The 22,151-nt window shown below is 40.8% G+C and overlaps 1 protein-coding gene across 3 annotated transcripts in view; it reads left to right on the top strand.

Annotated features, from left to right (window-relative positions):
- Positions 1 to 22,151, top strand: part of DCAF8 (DDB1 and CUL4 associated factor 8) — a 470,600-nt gene that overhangs the window by 31,707 nt on the left and 416,742 nt on the right. For 2 of the 3 annotated variants that reach the window (XM_086947617.1, XM_086947618.1), the window contains exons 2-4: positions 5,345 to 5,394; positions 8,937 to 9,015; positions 11,320 to 11,987. In XM_086947617.1, coding sequence (XP_086803743.1) covers positions 8,970 to 9,015; positions 11,320 to 11,987 — 714 coding nt within the window. In that variant the 5' untranslated portion in view covers positions 5,345 to 5,394; positions 8,937 to 8,969. The remainder of the gene's footprint in view (positions 1 to 5,344; positions 5,395 to 8,936; positions 9,016 to 11,319; positions 11,988 to 22,151) is intronic. The other variant, XM_086947619.1, reaches the window with a different exon arrangement.

Raw genomic sequence — 22,151 nt, 5'->3', positions numbered from 1 at the left:
ATATAGGCTGTGGGCAGTAGGGGGAGGAGCGCGGTGATGGTGGCTGCGGGGCTCCTGGTTGTTGGAGTTCCGCTGTGTTCCCTCTCTCCCTCAAATGGCCGGAAAGGCTGGCGAAAGTCCTGGTGAGTTCATAACAACCGCTGCGAGAGGCTTCCGCGAAGCGGGGGCCACGAGCGGTTTTGAAGGCAGCAGGGGGAGGAGCGCAGTGATGGTGGCTGCGGGGCTCCTGGTTGTTGGAGTCCCGCTGTGTTCCCTCTCTCCCTCAAATGGCCGGAAAGGCTGGCGAAAGTCCTGGTGAGTCCACAACAACCGCTGCGAGCGGTAGTTTGTGTTAATTCCGGCAATGTTTAAGCTATACAAGACTCCAAACATTGGGGCTGATTAAGATGGAGGGTCTAGGTACGCCCGCCTGCCACCCTACCGAACACGGGACTTCCCGACAGGCCGTCGGTGGTGGCAGTCGCAATGCCTATACTTTGCATTGCAGCTGGAGCTGCTGGCTGTAGCACCCGCCGCAATGCAAAATAGGGACACCTGACATATGCCTGCACTACGTGGCAGGCATCATGCAGTGCCTGCCACATGGTGCAGGGATATGTAGGGGGCACCATTAGTGCCCTCCAGTGCCCATAGAGGAGTGCCAGGGCGGCCCACTACGGGCCCCCAAAATCCCTTTCCGCCTGCCTTTTCATGGTAGGTTAACAGCCATGAAAAGGCGAGGGGAAAGGGGCACTGTGATCCCTACTGCGGTGCCTGGCATGACCCGGCAACCAGGTAGGGAATACAACCCCTCCGTTGCACCAGCCGCCTCAAGGAGCCCGTCGGATGCGTGGCGGTTGGTCTTGTCGACCGCCAACCATCCCCCCGCCATTGAAATATGGCAGACAGATAAGATGCTTCAGATGACGGTGGGACCTTTCAAGACAGGCTTTTTGTTGACGGTCCCAGCGTCATCATAGTCGGCCCCTGAATTATGTTTGTTGTTAAGTTTTATGGTGACATGTGGCTGTTTGTAAACTCTTTGTTCATTAGGGAAACCAAGCCTGTCATCCCCTGGTCTCCTCTGAATAATGAGCAGGGCTAAATAGTTTACAAGTCAAATTTTAGAGAAAGGTCTATGAGAATGAGAACTCAGTGGTGTGTTGTGTATGGCCCTACTTTCTTTAGTTTCTGCAATGAAGGAATTCCACTCACATGGAATCTTGCAAGGAGTGCCTTTTGAACGTGATTTACGATTTTATCATAGATACAGCATTAGATGAGTTTTGTGAGATTAGGAAATGGCCTTAATTTTTAAGATGATATGGAATCTGAGCTTTTTTAATTCATTTGGAAATGCCATTGTTTGCTGAGAAGTGTTGATTTATGGAAGACAAGGATTTGCACTGCAGGAATTTAGGTGGGTTTGCTAGTTCAGAAAGTCCAGTGTTTGTGATTAAGTCCAAACTGCTGATTGTTAGTTTTAGCAGTTTGATTTTGTAGGCGCTGGCATTCTGGATGTGGGGCGTTGACATATTTGTGAGGTATGGAGTGGTAGAAGTATTGGATTTTGGTGGTTATGTTATGTTATGGATTTTTATATAGCGCATGACTCACCCGGGGGCATCTCAGCGCTTTACCAATGGGAATCCAGAGACTGGGAAACAGAGAAGAGCTATACTTTGAAGAAGCAGGCTTAGAACAAGAATGTTTTTAATTGTTTCCTGATAGACATATAGATGCTGGAGTTTCGCACGGCCAGTGGTAGCGAATTCCAGTATTTGGGGGCTATATAGGAGAAAGCTCTGCCCCCTGTACAGGTTAACCGAATACGAGGGATCTTCAAGAGAGCTAGAGCATTAGATCTTAAATTGCATTCATGTGATTGTTTGGAAAGTTTATTTTGGAGGTAGGATGGTCCCTCCCCTTTAAGGTCTTTAAAGGAGAGACAGCATATTTTGAACAAAGATCTTTTTTGCACCGGAAAGCAAGGGAAGGAATGGGGTTCCAGGAGGACAATTTAGAACCATTCTGGCGGCGGTGTTCTGTATTACCTGCAATTTTGCCAGAGTGGTAGCGCCTACTTCAGCCAACAGGGCGTTTCCGTAATCTAACCTGCTCACTACCATTGCCTGTACTATAGTTCTACGGTGTTCCAATGGTAGAAGGATTTGGTTTGGTTTTTTGCCGATCAGAGATTCTGTTAGCTTGTTGTCTGGTTGCTGATAAGCATGGTATATACTGTCCAAATAGTTTCAGTGCTCGTTGTCTTTTTGGTCTTGTGTGCCTTTTATGATTGTGTAGTACCTTGTGATAGTGACTAAGTTGTGTTTGGAATGGCAGTCTGCATGACCATGCATGCTAAGCTCCATAAACATTCTTGTAAGTAAGATAACTAGTCACTTGTTGGAGTGAGGTAGGCTTTTGTTAACTGGTAATACATCTGCAAACAAATTTAGTCCTGCATAGTTTTGCTTACGACTCCCGTCAAGACTCATGAATGGATTTGCACAAAGCATATCACAAAAGTAGAACTTTACTCAGAAAATGTGCTTTTGTTGGTTTTGTGTAAATCCTTTCCTCCTGTTTTTAGCTGTACACTTTTATAGAGCGAGCCTTTAAGGGTTAACACTTTTCCATATCTCTGCCATTTGGGATTCACAAATTAATTGTGAGTCTGGGAATAAAAAAAAGTTGTGATGGTGGGGCATGTGATTGGACTAGGGAGCCTTTTCTTCTGTTCTCCCCTTCAGAATCGTGGTTCCAAATTTCGAATTGCGAAAGATAGGTCTGTTTTGCTGCAGTAAGAGAAAAATAAATTCTGCCCTTGTTGGCCTGGGCAGAGGGCCTGACTACAGGCCGGGTCCTTTGCCCAAGCTCTGCAGTGCATGGCTGGAAGTTGTGCACAGTTGGGTTGGTCGCCTACAATGGGTTGATGGAAGGAGCCGGCTGCATGCGTGCACAGCCAGATAAGTATACCATAGAAAAAAAGTTACTGAAATTAAACACAGTTAAAAACTTGAGAGATGGCTCTGGCTTAAACAACTAAACCTGCTGAAAATAATTAGTTTTGGTTCCCCAAGCACACAACACTTGCCATAACTCTCACCCTCTACCAGTCGAAAAACTCCAATTTGCCAACTGGTCAAAAACATAAAAAAGTCAAGTAAGAAACACGGTGTGTGTTGCGAGCTATGACATGCATTGAAAACCATACCCAGCAAATTTCTGAATTTTTACACGTTTATGCTAGAGTCAATCGGCAGTTTTTCAAACAGTTTTTTCTCCAGTGAGATATAGTAGCTGTTGACTTGCGCAGCTGTGTTGAACTCTACAGCATTTTGATGCTCAGAGAATGGTTCTGAATCTCTAATGATCTCTGTGAGTGATGTGATTTTATGGCCACTGCAAGACTAAGAAATCTTCTACGGGGTTAGTATGATGACTCATAATCATGCCCATAATACTTGAGAATTTTGCCAATGCCTTTTAGATTAATGGAGGATCGGGCTGGTTTAGGACATCATGGCAATGGAAGCGTCATACCAGTTATTCCCCCACTTTCAATGGGTAGCCAGTCTTAGGCACACACTTCTATCCACCAAGTAGCACATACATTTTTTAATACTGCATATCTCCATTTTCCCTGACATGGTCCTTTACAGTTCTGATAGACGTGTTAATTATAATCAATAGGCCTCTGTTGCATCACTTCAAAACTATGTTTTGTAATTTTTTAAAACATCTTTCCAGACTAACCCAAAATCCTTTCAATTATCATTTGTCTGAATTTTTGTTTTTAGGCTGTTCTTTATTTTGAAATTTACTTTCAACCTTTGAAACAGGCACTTACATCAGCGGAGATCTCTTATAGCTGCTAAGTTGAAAAGTAAAAGGTTACATTTTCTTGTATTTTCTGCAGAACAAAATCTTGAACCCTAAACTTCGAACCTTCCTTTATGTGTGCCCTTTGAGATTTCAGTTTTTTTCCAAGGTTTGAAAAAATATCAAAACATTATTTTGATGGAAGTCCATTTTTTTTCAATTTGTGAGTTTTCAAATATTAATAGCAGTGGATAACATAACTTTAGTAATGACTCTTCCTCCACCACTGCCCGCCTGAAGGAGTTTAAAATAGAGATATTAAATTGGTCAAGAGCGGCGGTTGATGTATTGGTGACTCTGAGGCATGTATATAGGAGACCTCCTAATTTGAATGTCTGGGCTGTATTGTTAAAGGCCCTTAAGAATAAAGACTGTAAGTTGTTTCTTTAGGATGAATAGGTACTATTGAAGATTGCTTGGAAATATATGGGCTTCTTATGGCTTTGGGTCCATGGAACATGTGGATACCCTGGAGTGGAATACTGGATGTTCAGCTATTTCCCCATCGTTAATTAAAAAGAAGGTATATCTCCGCTAACGAGGCTTATACTATTAGTGTGGAGTGAGGAATAAACGGAAAGGAATGAGGGAACAAACCCTAATTACGGATCTCTGAAATTGTTATATTCAGCTGTAGTCTTGAATAAAAAAGAAACATCTGTATTTAAATAATAAAGCGTTATGTTATATGTAAAAACAATAAAAAGAATAAAAAAAAATTGTAAGAAAAATGTTATGTCTGGTTTCAGCACTCTTGACGCAATAGATTTTTCTGTGGCAAAGAAATTAGTGATGATCCTATTGATATTTATATAATGCCCGTGATGCCGAAGCAGGCCATTCGTATAGTGAATATCGATGTTTAATTTAAACTGAGAGCTAATCTATAGTAAATAAAGGTGCAGTCAGTATACATAAAACATACATTATAATAATTTTCATACCACCAGGAAGGATGCATGCATTAAGTAAGTGGCTTCCATTTACAAATTTGAGCGACAACAAAACTGGAGTAACTGAAAGAAAACACTTTTTTCAAACAATGTGTTGAAGAAAAATAAACAAAAATTAAACTCATTAATAAAACTTTCATTATGTTTAAATTAAATGGGCTGTTAAGGTACCCAGTACATTAAAATAATTCCTTATTGACAAGGGATTAATTGCTTTTTTGTTTGTGGTAGTTCTAGGACCAATGAATAGATCGGTGAATCTTGGACCTGTGTACCTACGTCTTTAGCGTCTATTTCCTTATTTTTGAAAAATATCAAAAACTGTTCAGCTAAAATCTGGTCTATTCATTTTTGTGATTGTACTGGGAAATATTCATATTGTTAGTTTTCAGACTTTTTTTTCTTAATATTTAGAAGCGGTTGTGTTTGCACCATATAATTTGTGAGTTACTGAAGTAGCTTTAGAAAAATGAAGACTATTCCAGAACTTTTTCATAGATAAACTGATCATCTTATATTGTTACCAGGTCTACAGGCGATATCAGCCAGTATTCCAGTGCTGGTGATTCATCAAAAGGTGAGTAAGCCGCAGATAAATGAAATCAAAATAAATTTGAAGTATTGATTTATCCTGTATCTTGCAAGGTCATTTGAAACTTAGTCTTCTATTTAGCTTGCCAGTGCAAAAATCCAGTTGTTTTAAACCCAAATGCAACCCCAGTGCCTCATGTTGCCTGTCTATACTGATTTAATTGACAAGCACTTCTCCCCTGCCTTTCCCGCCCTGATAATAACAGTTGGAAAAACTGAGAGCATAGAACTAATGACTGCCCCAGACCACCAACCTGCTTGTAGCTGTTTTCATTATTAAGATAGAAACTATTTTGTTGGTTTAACATTTTGTTGAGGGTCCTCTTCATTTAAGGTTTTTTTTACATTTTAGAGTTACAGTCCTTCCTTTATGGCAGTGACTAGCTCCATGATCAGAAGCGTACCCATCTTGTTTACTGTATAAAATCATGGTAGTAGAGGAAACAACATTGGAGAATAATACTCCTAGTAAAAATAGAAACTTACTGGAGATGTCCTTTTCATAAGCCAGTTGTGCTTTGAAGACGTGTGCTGATCCATGGCGTATGCACCCCTAAGCTGCAATAGGGAGCTCTACAGTTGTTGCTGCTTGATGTGAAGAGATGTTTTAAGCTGAAACTACATTTTGTATGTTACCCAAATTAGAAGCTGCCAAGAAATCAATAATGAACTAAATACCAACAAAAGTTATATATTAAAAGTAATATCTATTTCATTTGAACAGAATTGATCAAACTGAAAATATTCTCACTGTGTATTATTCAGAACTGAATTGTCTGAGCTTTTGAGACCTACTCTGTTACTGACCCTGGAATGTATATAAATCCGAGATCATCCTACTGATGACATGACCTTATGCAGTATTGCAGTCATAGGCTAAGGGCACCAGAGGGAATGGCTATATATTAACCTGCATCTTTTTAACAGTTACATTAATAGTTATTTAAATAAATTATATAGTCATGGTTACCTTTAGCCTAGATTTGTACGGGCCTCTACCACTTTTTATTCTTTGCTTACTGGTGCCACCCTTTGCATTGTATTGTAATAGTATTACAAGAGAACATGGCCCGAGGGAGAATACGCTGGCACAGCCGTACATATCAGTGTAAAACCGGGCCTTATTTCTCTTTATACACATCAACAGCAATAATTAATTGGCTGTACAGATACAGTATCACCAAGACAATTACCACGAATTTGTTCCCAGTAATAAAATGTCAACTTCTACCCTGCACAACATTAATGGAAGCGTCCTGTGTTGTTTTACCTTGGGTGTTCTTATCTCATCATTGAATGGCACTCATTTTATTGATCTTGGAAAAATGAAAGCTGAGCTTCCGTGCTTGTGATTCAAGCCTATGACTTGCTGTCCAGATGTTGCTCCAGAGGGAGCTCTCAGATTCTAGCAGAGAACTATTCAGACCCTCGCAATCCATGGTGACAAAATTGAACACAGTCTCTCCCGGGGTTGTCTGCTTAATTTTAATTAAACAAGTCAAATGACAATCCCGTGCCAAGGCTAAGCTACTGAGAAAAGTCATTATTGGCTCTTGGGATGGAAAGACCACAAGCAAACCTGTAGTTCTTCACTGGCTTGCGGTTAATGGGAAGGCCTGTGCTTATTGGCTAGGTGGACCGGAGCACTGAGTGCAGAGTGGCACCGAAGGGAGGGAGTTCAAAAGCATCCCAGGGGGTGTAGAGAGCAAAGGAGAGAAGGGAAACTGGAATAGAAGGGTGAGCAAAAACCGATGAAGAGATGCGCCTGAGAAGTTGAAAAGGCATTGTGAGGGAAAGAAAGGTTTCTGTGAAAGTGGAGCCAAAGCACAAGACCTGGAAGGGAGGAGATGGAGGCTAAAGACAGAGATGAGAGAGGTACATTTTGTAGTTGCAGAACTGAATGATCCCTCTCAATACCTCAGCGGAATACTCTTAAAGCTTTCTTGGATTGAAAACACAATCTATAAGTACTAGAGTGCTTATTTGCCTCAATTTTGGTCACGTAGCATTAATTCGCATCTGTTCATGTTCCCGTTGGTACAAGTCAGCTGTTTTGTATCTTCCTATGGCTCTTAATCTTCATGACCAAACCTTACAAAGAAATTAAGTCTGAATACATCTAAAACTACACATATGGACAAATTAAGCAGCAGGTATTAGTCAAACTTCCATTGGGCCCAAAAGCCAATCATCAGAACCCAGCCAAACAACCCAAAGAGAGTACAGCTGAGAAACATACAGCCTATTTAACCTTGAAGAATTTGTGTGGAATTTAAGAGCAAAAACACAAGTTTGTTGTTATTCAACCTTTGGGATTTATCCCTTTGTAACATATTTCCACTTTACTGCATAAAGCAAATGCAGTGTGGATTCACACCATTCAGGTAAAGCTCCTCTGGTAGCTAGTATTCATTTGTTTTAAAGGACAGTATGGGCTATGCTGTTCCATGATGGCTGCAAGACTCAGCAGATGTCAGGCTCTGTGTCCTCCTAGATCTGCCTTATGTCTTTTTAGGTTTGCCTTGACTGTACAGCTGCGTGAAGACCTATTATTAACCTTTCCTTAAAAGATACTTGAAGTGAGTGGGCTTTGGCTTTGCTCAGAGAACAATTTATACGACCTCATGCTTGTCTGGTATATAACTCCAGGTTCTATAGAGTGTGGCTTTTGATTGATGGACTGTTTCAAATCTCAGAAGTACACTGAGTTATAGCATATTTATTTATTTCATATATGTGTTGTATGCTGAAAACAGTAATTATTTTGTCACATGTCCACTGCATCATGCATTAAAAAATGTTTAACTATTGAACATGCAAGCCAAACTTGTTGGCTGTCCCTGTTCTTTTTGCCGTTTTCAAGTTTCTTCTATATATGCTGCTCTGTCCTGCAGGCTTCACCGTGCACTGCACTTGGCCCCTGGTGAGAAAGATGCAGTTCTTGTCACTAGGCTGGGAAGTAAGGGTTGGCTGCTGTCAAAGAGAGAAACATCTGCAGTGAATTTGTTTGTGTATATGACAAGCTTTGTGCTCTTTGCTGCAGAAACCTTATGCATTCAATAAGGATTTAGGTGAAAATGAGAGCCGTGGATTTGGGAAAAGAGATGAAAGGGGTATTATATTAAATTGAAAAATACACATTTATATGTGCAATTCGACCTGATCATGCTACCGTGCGCTGAATGCAGCGCATCTGCTTAGTGTTCCAATTTGAGTGAAATAAGAACAATTTGTGATTGCTTCTTTCAGTGGTCACATCGCAGCCAATCCATCCATCCATTTCAATTCGACTCAAGAGCTGTTGTTTGGAAGTTTGATTATATGTCAAGTATATTAGTCATTTAAAAAAATTCGGACTTTTAAGCAAAACGTATCTCTATTGATTTTGGTATTTTTTTAAAGAACTGTTTTGTTAAGCACACGCTACTAGCACCATAGTGACAGTCTAACTAACCAATATTACAATTTAAAACCAGCAGCTGACCGTTTTATGCTCTAAAACACCATGAATGCTTGATTTCGTTTCAGAAGTGGGATAAAAAAGGAACAAGTCCTCTCAAGATGTCGGAAAAAGTCAGTGCGGATGAGAAGACGGAATTGACTAACGGTAAGAGTGAGAGTTAAAATAAAATGTAGCTTGCTCTCGTAATGGACCGTTGTTCACGCTTATTATCAGCCACTGAAAGCACGCTAGTTAAGACATACTTAATATTCCGCCGAGGTCATCTACTCGTGGTGGCTCTGATGGGGGCAAGGGGTAAATGATAATGGCGATTGGTTTTGCACAAATGCATCAGTGTCCCATGGCCACAAAAGCTATTGTTGATTGATCTTTAGCATATTTTCTGATGACTATGGCTTAATAGAACAAATGGATATAGTTTCAAAAATTGTCTAATTTTGCCTATAATGATCGTCAGCAGTTTTGTCACGATGTGCAAACATATAGCATTCAGCTCACTCAAGTTGTGTTCTCACCATGTGTAAAAACATATCCTGCAATTGCCAGCAGCATTGCTTTGCAGAGGAGTCCTTTCCTACATGCTTCTTATAGGGATATCAAAGACACATGCCATGATTGTGAGTTTGGTTGATGGAATCTATTTGCATCTGTATTTTTGGAGAGGGATGGGCAGTGCAATCATTGCTTCTGCAGTTTGTGTTTCTCTGTACCAGTCTCAAGGGGTCAGATATTGCCTCTGATTGGTCTAGGGGGATGAACCTTTTGGTGGAGTCCAGCATCTCTCGAGATTGGGAACTCACTTCAGTGGTGGAACAGCCAGTTCTCACTTAGATAGGCAACTGAGAAGGTAGCAGTGCAGAAGTCATGCTTCGGCATTCTAGTGCCCAGGCGATTTTACAAATAGATGTATTTTTATATTCTTCCTATGAATCTGGCTCTTTTTTTATTGGGGAAAGTATTTGTGGACATGTTGGGAGGATAGTAGGCGTTGTGGAATTGGCTATTATCAGATTCAATGTTTTTGTTTTGCTTTAGCTGCTTTCCTTCGCAAAGTCCTGCATGTGTTCCAAACCTTTCTACCATTTCCTGCATTAATGTGAAATTGCAAGTGACGTTTTTTGGGTATTTTATCTAAGTGTCTCATCTATACACTGAGGAATAGGGACAAGAGTAATCAAGTGCCACCCCATAAGGAGGTTTCTGTGAGATTGCTCTGGCATTACATGTCCATAGGCTCAATCTCCAGGGGGCGATTCAACATTTCCATGGGGATGTGACGAACAACAAATTAAGAAACCTATTGTCTCAGCATAATATAGGCCGGCACAGAGGCAAAGTAGCTGTGGGGTGGCTCACAGTCAGTGAGCCCATTGGAATAGAGGGTCTGGTAGTAGTTTGGAACCCAGACATACCCCTACAGAATGGAGAGGTCACTCACTGCATTAGGCTGCAGTGGGATCTCTTCTCTCCCAACCACCTTTCAAATGCAGGCCAGTGGCTGCCTGCACAGCAACAGGCAATGGCTTCAAACAACTGGCCAGTCTTTTACTAATGAGCTGTTTCCATTGCAAGTGCAGATTCCGGCCTTCACTGGGATCTGTGCATGTATGTGATTACTTTTACCCTCCCACACTGTATGCTGGCTCAACTATGTTTCCGTGACACAGAATGGGACAGTTCCATATACAACCCATCGATTTCTTATAGCGCTATCCTGTTTGATGGTTGAACATTTAAATCGTCATTGTGACTCCTTCGGGCTTATCTTTACTCGTGTTAATGTTTTTTTATAGTGTGGCATTACTGACTACGACCCAGATTCTGCCTGCCTATTGTCAAATGCTGCTTTTGTCTGGGAGAAGAACCTTGTTGTCAAATGCTGCTTTTGTCTGGGAGAAGAAACTGCACTCCTCCCCCTTGCCAGTCCTTTAGGGATGATTGTTTTGGATCTCCAGTCAGAGAAACTGTATTTAGATACAGTTGTTGGCCTACGTCTCGCAGGAGATTTTTGTTGTGAGTTAAGGGTTTACTAATCAACCATACCCGAACAATATCCTCCAAAACATGCTTCAAGAACTGTTTGACCAAAATGGAAATTGTAAAGTTCTGTTCATAGTAACTAGTAATTTGTTGCACATGGCTACAGGAATGTGGTCTAACAGAACTCCCTCTCATTCGCCCAGTAGCATTGCACTATGAGTCTATGCTCAAGATGATTTAATAGATGTTGTAATAGGTTATATGTTGATCATTCATAAAGAAAAACATATGCCATTTGGTTTTCACTGTATGCTCTTGGTAGTGAAATTACCCACGTTCTGTATTTTAAAAATTTCAAGTAAATGTGACTGCTTGAATGTTAATGAAAATGTTACAATGTAAAACATATTTGAGAATATATTAGTATTGTACTTCTGGGCTGATTTTTTTCCTGTTTGTATACCACAGGAAGCTGCTCTAGCAGTCCAGAAGATATGTCTGGTGCAGAGGAAGGGAAAGAAACCTCTTCAGGCATTGAGGTTGAAGCCTCTGACCTTAGCCTGAGTCTCACTGGTGAAGACTCTGCTCCAAATCGCACCAATGCGGAGAGGCATGACACTGACACAGAGAGCTCTGTGGAAGAGAAGGACTCCGATAGCATGGATGATGCTGGCCACTACTCTATCAATGATGAGAACCGGGACGATGATGCTTCACACTCAGATGATGACGAAGAGGATCCTGAAGTGTGCCCCAGGAGACGAGGTCAGCGTAAACGTGCCAACCGTGATCTAGACTCATCCGATGATGAACGAGCCCTCGAGACCTGGGTAGCCTCAGAGACTACTGCTTTGCCTCGACCTCGCTGGCGGGCAGTACGTGCTTTGAGGGAGAGGGAAATGGGCACTAACCCTAGTTTTGTGTATGAGGCCTGTGGTGCCAGAGGCTTTGTTCAACGTTTTCGACTCCAGCATGGCTTAGAGGGACATGTCGGCTGTGTCAACACTTTGCACTTTAACCAGCGTGGCACGTGGCTCGCAAGTGGGAGCGATGATCTCAAGGTTGTTGTATGGGACTGGATCAGGAAACACAAGGTCCTTGAGTTTGAGAGTGGACACAAGAGCAATGTCTTCCAGGTAGGTGGTGAAGGCTGATTTAAGTTCTTTGAGGAAAATTTGCTGTATAAATGGGCATTTATATTTGCGTCTAGAACATTTTAATTGAGAGATGCTAATCGCTTCTAGTTCTACCCTTGCCAGAAGTTTACTACCATTTGAATCCTACTTTGGCAGGCCCAATATGTGGGATAAAAATATAAGAGTATTAGTAAAACGTTTCCAGTGAATACAGAATATTACTAATCTTCAATTATCCCTGTTCTTTTTATTACCCTTTCGTTGAGTTGCTGCTTGTCAAAAAACTGTGATATTGTGGTGCTCCATGGCCTTTTTCTCCTCTTCATTAGTGCTGTGTTCTTTAAAACCATAGAAGGGAATGAATTTTGATTTGAAAAAGGTGTTGCCGTTCCTCAGGGATCAGAGTCCGAACAAGGGAAAACAAATCCAATCAGACCACAGGGGTTGAAAGTTGGGAGTCCATATATTGGATTATATTGCCCTCACACACCAGGCGTCCTGCTTCATCATCTGGGCTGCTCCTCGTTGTGGCAATACCCAACGGGCTCCCTATAGTAGGGGCTCTTCAGAGGAGATTTTCTTCCAATAGCTGTATGGTGAAGTGGGGGTAAGGGGGCAGAAATGTGTAGATGTATGGTTTGAGAGTGTAATTAAAATAGGGCTGGGAGTACCAGTGAACCAAACTTTAATCAATAGGTCTTCTACCCTAAGGAAAACCAAACAATAAGGCGCTCTGCTAAGTATTATGTCTTAGATCTAAGCATACCTATTGGTGAATAAAGGTCAACATGTTTCTCGCTCAATGTAAATTCTACATGCAATTCGTCAGGACCAAAACAGTGAAGACTATCTACACTTTAGAGTTGGTGAGATGGAATCATACTCACATCAACCGAGTGACTACCTATTAGTGTACCTGTCAGACCTGGAACTACCCAATCGAGTAAACTAGCCAGGCTTCAGCAGGACCCGGTAGGTGAAACATAATCCTCATGTAGGTTGTGCCAATGTCACAGGAGGGGGTAGGTCGAGACAACAGGTGACATTGACACAACTTACATGAGGAACTCCTTCGTGTTTCACCTACCGGATACTGCTGAAGCCTGGCTAGTTTACTTGATTGGGTAGTTCCAGGTCTGACAGGTACACTAATAGGTAGTCACTTGGTTGATGTGAGTATGATTCCATGTCACCGGATACTGCTGAAGCCTGGCTAGTTTACTTGATTGGGTAGTTCCAGGTCTGACAGGTACACTAATAGGTAGTCACTTGGTTGATGTGAGTATGATTCCATGTCATCAACTCTAAAGTGTAGAACATCCTTGAGGTAAAGGATAGGTGTAAAATTAAAGTTTTAAATATGGTCTGTATCTGAAGTCCCAAGTAATAATCTAATTTGCAGTAAGTAAGTAAAAGTTTATTTTGGAAACTTAGGGGCAGATGTATCAAGATTCCATTTTGTGATTTCTAAATAGCGATTTTTAAGGAATCGCTATTTAGAAATCGCAAAATGGGATATATGTAAAAATCGCTATTTTTTAGCGGTTTCTTAATCTTCCTTATTTGCGAATTCGTAATTTGCGAATTCGCAATTAAGGAATAATATCCCATTCATTCCTATGTGGGCCAGGAGGCCCATAGGAATGATTGTGAAATTAATCTCAATTTGCGATTCGCAATTTGCTAATCGCAAATTAAGAATAATTTAAAGGGTGCAGGGGTGTCTCAAGGACATCCTGCTGCACCCCTGAAATGTATGTGTGTGCATATGGCGCACATACATGCCCTATGGGCATGTGTGTGCGTCACATGCCACCTTCAAAAATGTGAAATTGTGCATTTTTAAAAGAATTCGCAAATTAACATCAACTACAAGTTGGTGTTAATTTGCGATTTCTTAACCAGAATTCGCAATTGAAAAATGCTACATACATAGCATTTAAGGAATCGCAAAATTGCGATTACTTAAATGCTATGGCAAAATAAGGAATCACAAATTTTTGCGATTCCTTAATTTGCGAATTTTTGATGCATGCCAAAACATGCAAATAGACAGTTTGCGATTCGCAAACGCCTTGATACATCTAGGCCTTAATTACATAACATTTACACACAGTAAAGCGATGATTTAAATGCAATATTCTAAAATTGTTAGGGCCAATTGAGATCACTTAAAACATAACAAAGCATAACTCTCTTTAAAAAAACAATGAAATCATAGGACGGCTTTTTTTAAAGATAGATAAAAATAGGAGCAGGTCCAGTAACCCCACCCAAAAAACAGTCGGACATGCGCAAAGGAGGCGTTATGTGTAAGCAGCCCATTTTGGCCTGAGCTAGAGTTTAAGACCTTTAGCTTTCCTTATTAATCCGGCCATAAATAAAAACTCGCTTAGAGCAAAGACAATGTAAATAGTTGTGCTGATATCCCTGGAAGCCATAATACAAACCAAGTGGGCTCATCCATTTCCCTCTGGGCTTTGCGTATGGTAGATAGAAAAAGAATACATGGTGTATGGATTCATTTGCAGCTAGCGAGCACATAATCTAATTTGTTCTGGCCGCGCACTATAAATAAAGCCCAAGACCACTAGACGTTTTGAAATATATTGGAATATAATCCAATCAGCCCACGGATGTCACCCCTTACAATTTAGGACTTAATCAGGGCTTAAGAGATATATACAAAAATACATTTACAAATAGTTGTATCCTGATTTTGAAGGTGTTTAGTGACTAATATAAGTACACCCAGCCCGCTCCTGGGTGTGACAAAGAAACATCACTTTTTCTTTATAAAGAACTTTGATGTTGTAAAGAAGTACTGGCTTAACAGTCCGTGCCAGGGTACGAAGGGGCAATGGTTTGAGTGCTCTATTCCAAAGAGCAGTGGCAGTTTTCAGCCTTCCCAAGCAATAGCCTATTTGGAAAAATTGCCCTTCTTGTCTCACATCTTTCATTTAAAAAAGGTTTGTAAAACAGTGATTTAGTAACTTTTATTTAAAAAGTGACTATCTTTGTATTTAAACTTAACTTCCATTCGAAAGAAAATTATCGTTAATTGGCTTGTATAGCGGTCAGTAGATTGCCAAAAGCTTCACTTTTTGTTCCTAAAGACTGTCTTTTCAAAAAAGTATCATGTGGGTGTATCTATCTACACTGAAAAAAACAAAGGTTACAGGGACGTTATAGTCAGGTTGACATTTTACCTACACAAAACCACAGGAATTTAGCAGTTCTAGTTATATTGATGTAAAGAATTTATAACTTGTGGGCTAAAGTTAATTAATGGCACATGTTATAGTTTCTTCAGACGAGTATAACTAAAATTATAACTAATAACTGCTCAATTTCTGTATTTCAATATCTAATTTGCCGGTTCTAGTAGCTTAGTGGACTAATGCTTCCACCACTATAGGGGCCTGTGTTTGACCTCCTGGTCAGAGGCTCAAACCTGAGTGGGTCCACTCAGCCTTTCATCCTCCTATGGTTGATAAAATGAGTACCATTGAGTTGGGTAAAAAAAAAAAACTGTTTTTCAGTGCCAAGATATCCTTCTGGGTGAACGTTTGCTTTACAAATACACATGTTAGGTTGACGTTTTACCCACACAACATAACTATAATGTCTCTGAAACCTTTGTTTCTTTCAGTGTATATCTATGTTTATTTTTAAAGTAAAGTAATATATAATTACCGTACGTTAATACAATCACTGCCACGCTCAGCCTTCTCTGAGGGCAGCGGGGGTTGGCCATAGGGAATGGCGTGCAGTCAGGCCCTGCAGCCAACACCGCTGCATGCACCCAACTCCACATTGCATAGCAGGAGTATGGTGTGTGAGGGTTTTTCTTTACATTGGACTTCTGATTCATCACAGATTTACACTGGGGGCTGCGCAGTGCGCTGCGGTGGATCCGCAGACCCGCCCCCTGCCAGTGAGGGGATACATATATAGTCCACACACGGAAACCGCCCAGTATTCGCTGCTCTCAGTTAGTGTGGGTTCAACAGCTCGCGTAGGCGGTCCGCGAAAATACTTTTTACCAACACCGTTTCCACACGTGAAAACAGAAGGCTGCACACTCGGGTTCAAATGCTTTCAATTAGTTTATTCCAGCTCTCTTCGGGAATTTGAAAGGTAACACGCGGGTTCCGGCCTCCTGGCCTTCGTCAGTGTCAGTTAACCCATGAAAAAATCACCTTTAACTAACAAACAATTTCATTCGTCAGAGTGCTAGTTTAAGGAAATAAACAAAGGACATGTAAAAACGATCACTCGTACATGTTTAGACGGCGGCCATGTTTGTCGGGCGATCGCACTAGCCTTCTATAGTGCAAATAATCTTGTTTGCCAAGAGATTTAGGGCGTATATGTAACAATGGTTCTGTTGGGAGAAAATTATTTCAATTGTCCTAATGACAGAAGCTATTTGCAATGTCACTAAAAAATTACAAATATCCAATTAAAAAACTAAACAAACACACCATTCTTTGGATTTAATCCTATATGTTTCATTCTTTCATAGATCGTTGATGATACAAATCACTCAAATATACATATATTTAGAAGGTTGTCCTAAAACAAAAAAACAAACAAATGGTTTACATGTGGATAAAGTGCATGAAAGTGAAATCAAGTGACATATACTGTGATACAACAATTAAACCTATATTACAACAATTAAAAAAGAGAGCCAGTCCAAAAATCACTAAACATTGGTTACAACCCTATTGTAATTTTCTAATTATGGTTGGAACTAAGTAGGGACTGGTAGGTGTTATTACGTAATAACGTAACGTAAGACGTAATAACACCTACTAGTCCCTACTTAGATCCAACCATAAGTAGAAAATTACAATAGGGTTGTAACCAATGTTGGGGAGGGTTTCTGGTCAGTTCTCTGACCTCTGCTGCAGAATAGTTATTGGGGTGCTTTCGTTGCATGTGTTGAATCATTGTGTGATTCCCAAATTAATATTTTTCTGCAGGGTTCCCCCTGGAAAGTTCAACGCCACAGATGAGACAGGTCACCTTTGCAGCATTAACTTTTTTTGCACCCCTTGGGATTTTAAAAAACTCCCATATAAAGTGCTCCTTAGGTTTATAAGGGGGATTGTCTTCAGCCAGGAACTGCCTTCTCCTCTCCTCCTCCTCTTCTTCTTCACCATCAATGTGATGTTGTGGTGGTCCTTGTGGTGGTGGTGGTGGTGGTGGTGCAGATGCTCCAGCTGCTGCTGCTACTGGAGCCATTTCTCTATCAATAGAAGCAGGTCTTCCTCACTCAAAGAACAACGTGAGAATGAGGAAAAAGGTGGGGGCTTTCAGCATTTGGAAAACAAAACTGTTCTGAACCAATGAAAAGTGTTATTTTCAGGTCACATGACCCGACGCGCTTACGCTACGCGCCCCGGGCGCGCCCGGCGGCGCTTACGTAGCGCGTTCATATGCGCGTGGGTGCTTCCGGGTGCGCTTACGCCGTGCGTATCACGCAGACGCGGCTACGCGATACGTCACGATGATGTTTTCGTTCGCGGCATTATCGCGAACGGGACGCTCCCCGGTACGCGCACCGGGGCGCGCCGCAACATTGCGCACCGGGAGCGCTCCTAGGCAAAAAAAGAAAAAAAAACTATGAACAAAATAAATAAAAAAAAGTAGTATTTCATAAATATACAATATAGGATTTATTTTAAAAAATATTACATTTCATAGCTATAGAAATTTGCAATTAAAAAACATTTGAAAATAAACTGAAAAAAACATAGGTTTGAGGCCCCATGTATAGTTAGGAATTAGCATTTAAAAAACCTATGAAATTCACTGAAAAACCATAGGTTTCACACCAGTTATAGTTAGGAATTAGCATTTAAAAAACCTTTGAAATTCACCGAAAAAACCATAGGTTTCACACCAGTTATAGTTAGGAATTAGCATTTAAAAAACCTATTAAATTCACTGAAAAAAAACATAGGTATGAAACCAGTTATAGTTAGCTGGAAATTTTACTGACATAAAACCATTGAAATTCCCACGTTATAGTTAGTTGGACTCACTATAACTTGCGCGCCTGCAATGCACTGCTGATAACGTCACATATTACATCACTCATGACATGGTCAGTGACATCACTCATGACATCACTGGAGGGTAGAACTATTATGATAAAGAATAGGATTGCCTGGGGGCCTCCTCTCTGCAAATGGGATCTTACAAGTCCCAGCATGCCTGCAGTCTGAACACCGGAGCCAGCCCACCTGGGGGCAGGTAATGAGCATTTAACAACGTGACTTGCAAGGAAGAGGCTGCCAGCAATCACAACGGTCCGTGAGCAAGAGGCAGGAGCCTCGAAACGCGTAGGACCTCTGACAAACTTTGAAAAGAGCATGCCGGTTTTTTAACAAGGAAATAAAGGACCCTCTTGCAAACACTGGGGTTCTGCATTGTTCTTCGAGTTGCGCCTCCGAGCTAATGGCACCCCTGTTTTCATGTTTTACGGCCGTCCAAGGTCGTGGAGTGTGCACCGCCACGCAAGAATGTGGACTGCTGCAAGACACTGGAGTTTCGTTGTGCGGGAAAACAATGTCCGTGTAAATACAAAAACTGGCTTTCCTTTTTAAAGCACCCACTGGGGGGTAGAACTATTATGATAAAGAATAGGATTGTCTGGGGGCCTCCTCTCTGCAAATGGGATCCTACAAGTCCCAGCATGCCTGCAGTCTGAACACCGGAGCCAGCCCACCTGGGGGCAGGTAATGAGCATTTAACAACGTGACTTGCAAGGAAGAGGCTGCCAGCAATCTTAACAGTCCGTGAGCAAGAGGCAGGAGCCTCGAAACGCGTAGGACCTCTGACAAACTTTGAAAAGAGCATGCCGGTTTTTTAACAAGGAAATAAAGGACCCTCTTGCAAACACTGGGGGTTCTGCATTGTTCTTCGAGTTGCGCCTCCGAGCTACTGGCACCCCTGTTTTCATATATGTATATATATATATATATGTGTGTGTGTGTGTATATATATATATATATATATATATATATATATCCTTCTTACTTCGCTCGATACCGCTCTCACAGTATCAACAGTCACCTCCAGACCGTCAGAAAATGAAAAAGGCAGACCCAAGGGATTCCAGTGCAGTGATTTAATTCATCTTAAAATTCAAAAAATTACAACCCAGCAAGCCCGCATGACGCGTTTCGCCTCCAGCCGGAGGCTTGATCACATGATACATTGCTTGTAATGGAAGAGGGTACTTAAGGAGTGGAGAGTATTAGGTGGGCGGAGCCAACCAGGTAAGAACCGCCCTTTCCATTGACCCCATGTTACAAATAATCCATGTATATACATTTAACAGTTTGGATCCGTATTTACAAAACCATAATGATTTATGTACAAAAATTAAGGGCAAGTGCCCTAGTTTGAAAATGGTCACAAACATAGTCAAATTATTCTTATATCTGTAGATTGCCGGTGCAACATCCCGCAAATTACAAAACTATACAAATATACAATCTATAATCTAGACCAAATGTTGGTGAGTAGAAAAATATATATATATATGTGTATGTACAACTCTCATCTGTGTATATAAATAAATAAACATTTAGAACAATCCATATTCGTTGTCATATTTACATTATTTACAATTAAAAGACCTGCTGTTGAGTATTCTAAGGTCTACAAAAATCTAACAGACTTGATTTCATCCATAAAGACTAGTTTGCAACTCAGATTATCCTATTACTCCTTATCTATATTTACAGATCCAACTGTATTTTCTATCCATCACATTAAAAAATGTGGAAAATGGTTGTAGTGTATACCCCTATCTAAGAGGTATCTAGGGGCCTAGTTTTATCCTAGTAATTGTCCTCTCCAAATTCGTACATATTCTATCTCTTCCAGAAGACTCCCCTAATAACCTAGTGCAAACAAATGTGCAAAATAATCTAAGAAAAAATGTGCAAAAATTTCTTATGTGTGGTTTTAAAAAACAATTTCATGGGAAAGATTGAGGGAATTTGGAGTGGAAAAGCTATCAATTATTTATCATCTTTGAATATTATCATATACATTTAATTCCCTTGACATATGGAAACCTTAATTCAAAAGAATGGAAAAACCAACCTAGAAGAAGGAAACAATAACAGTATTCAGAGTAATAGCCACTGCATAAATCGTGTAATCATATCTACAGACAGGTATATAAATCTTCGCTCGCGTTCAAGCCCCGTGGGGCCTTACTATCGAGCTCAATTATATATCTTGTCTCCAACAGGCGAAGTTGAGCATCTCGATCTCCTCCCCTTTTAAGTGGCATTACACAATCAATGGCATAGTACAGCAATGAAGAAGGATCACTATTATGTGTGCTTTCAAAGTGGCGAGCCACTGGGTATGCCTGATCTTTGCCCACAATGGCCCTAATGTGTTGTAATACACGCTTGTGAACTGGTAAACGTGTGCTCCCCACGTAGCGGAGATCACACGGGCATTGCAAGATGTAAACTGCAAAATCAGTTCTGCAAGACATACGTTTCTTGATTTTTACGGGCTTGATTTTAAAAGGCACCGTGTATTCTGTCCTGTTACAACCATTTTTGCATGCCTTGCAAACACTACACTTTTTGAATCCTCCTCCAATAGCACCCCAGGTGTCAGACACTCGTTTTTCTAGGAAGTTGCTCATTAATTTATCTTCCATTGAGATAGACTACCTAAATGTAATGTCAGGTTTACTCATTACAAATTTCCCTATCACAGGATCCCCTGTGATAAGGTCCCAATTCTTATAGAATATGCGTCGTAACTCCTTGTGCTGTCTGCTGTAAGTTATGATCACTCTCGGTTTTATCTGCTTCTCCTCTGTTATTGGTACATTCACTTTTCTTTTTACTGCTAATGCTTCTTGTCTTGTTTTTGAAGCTGCTCTCCTAATGGCTCTCTGGATGGTATTAGGGGAATAGCCTCTCGATAGAAATCGTGCCTTGCTCTCATTCTGCGACTTGGTGCAATCCTCATCTGTGCTGCTTATACGTTTGATGCGCAGCATCTCCCCGAAAGGAATGCTGCTGATCAAATGATGAGGATGCCCACTGGACGCATGCAATATAGTATTGCCTGCGGTAGGCTTTCTGTGCAACCTAGTGGCTATCCCTGTATCTCTTATATATACTTCCATATCCAGGAACACTACTGATGTCGCATCTATATTGGCAGTGAAACTCAAATTCAAATCATTATTGTTCAGTTCCTTAACAAAATCCTGCGCCTGCTCATGAGTGCCTTTCCAGACCATGAACAGGTCATCAATATACCTTAAATACAGTAACATATGATTTTGGGTAATGTGTTTAAGGATGTTGTTGAGGACCCGCTCCTCCCACAGCCCCATGTGAAGACATGCTAGACTCGGGGAGAAGCAGGCCCCCATTGCAACACCCCTAACCTGTTGATAGATTTGATTATCCAACAGGAAATAATTGCTCTCTAAACACAACTGAATCATAGTTAGCAACATTTTGTTATGAGCCGAAAAGTTCATTGGTCTTTTGTTCAAATAGAATTCAACTGCCCGTGCCCCATCAGAATGTTTGATAGATGTGTATAAGGACGCGACATCTAGTGTCATGAGCAAATAGTCAGTATTCCAAACCATACCATCAATTTTTCTGATAAAGTCTGCAGTGTCCTGTACATAAGATGGTAACCCTTTTACCCATTCTTGGAGAAAAAAGTCGATATAGCGAGATATATTTTCTGTCGCGCTATTGATTGCCGAGATAATCGGTCTCCCAGGTGGTACGTGTATATCCTTGTGAACTTTCGGTATCAAATAGAAAGTTGGTATAACCGGATGTTCTTTCTTCATAAAATTATACTCATCATTGGATAGTAATTTTGCACTACGCCATGCCATTAGTTTTAAGTTTTGATCTTGCCAGGCAGATTTAATTGTCACTAAGTTACTTTTTTTGTAACATGAAGAGTCAAAGAGCTGGCTTTCTGCCTCTGCCACATACATTTCCCTTGGCCACAGAACAATATTCCCGCCTTTATCCGCTTGGCGGACTATTATATCTTGCTCCTGTTCCAGTTTTTTAATTAGGTTGTAGTAGCATTGGTTTTTCTTGTCAAAGATTCTTTGTTTTTTATTTGTGT

The sequence above is a fragment of the Lissotriton vulgaris genome, chromosome 12 (assembly GCF_964263255.1).
Source record: "Lissotriton vulgaris chromosome 12, aLisVul1.2, whole genome shotgun sequence".
Taxonomy (NCBI): Eukaryota; Metazoa; Chordata; class Amphibia; order Caudata; family Salamandridae; genus Lissotriton; species Lissotriton vulgaris.
The sequence above is the reverse complement of the archived record's forward strand: the minus strand, read 5'-3'. Positions and strand labels throughout refer to the sequence as shown.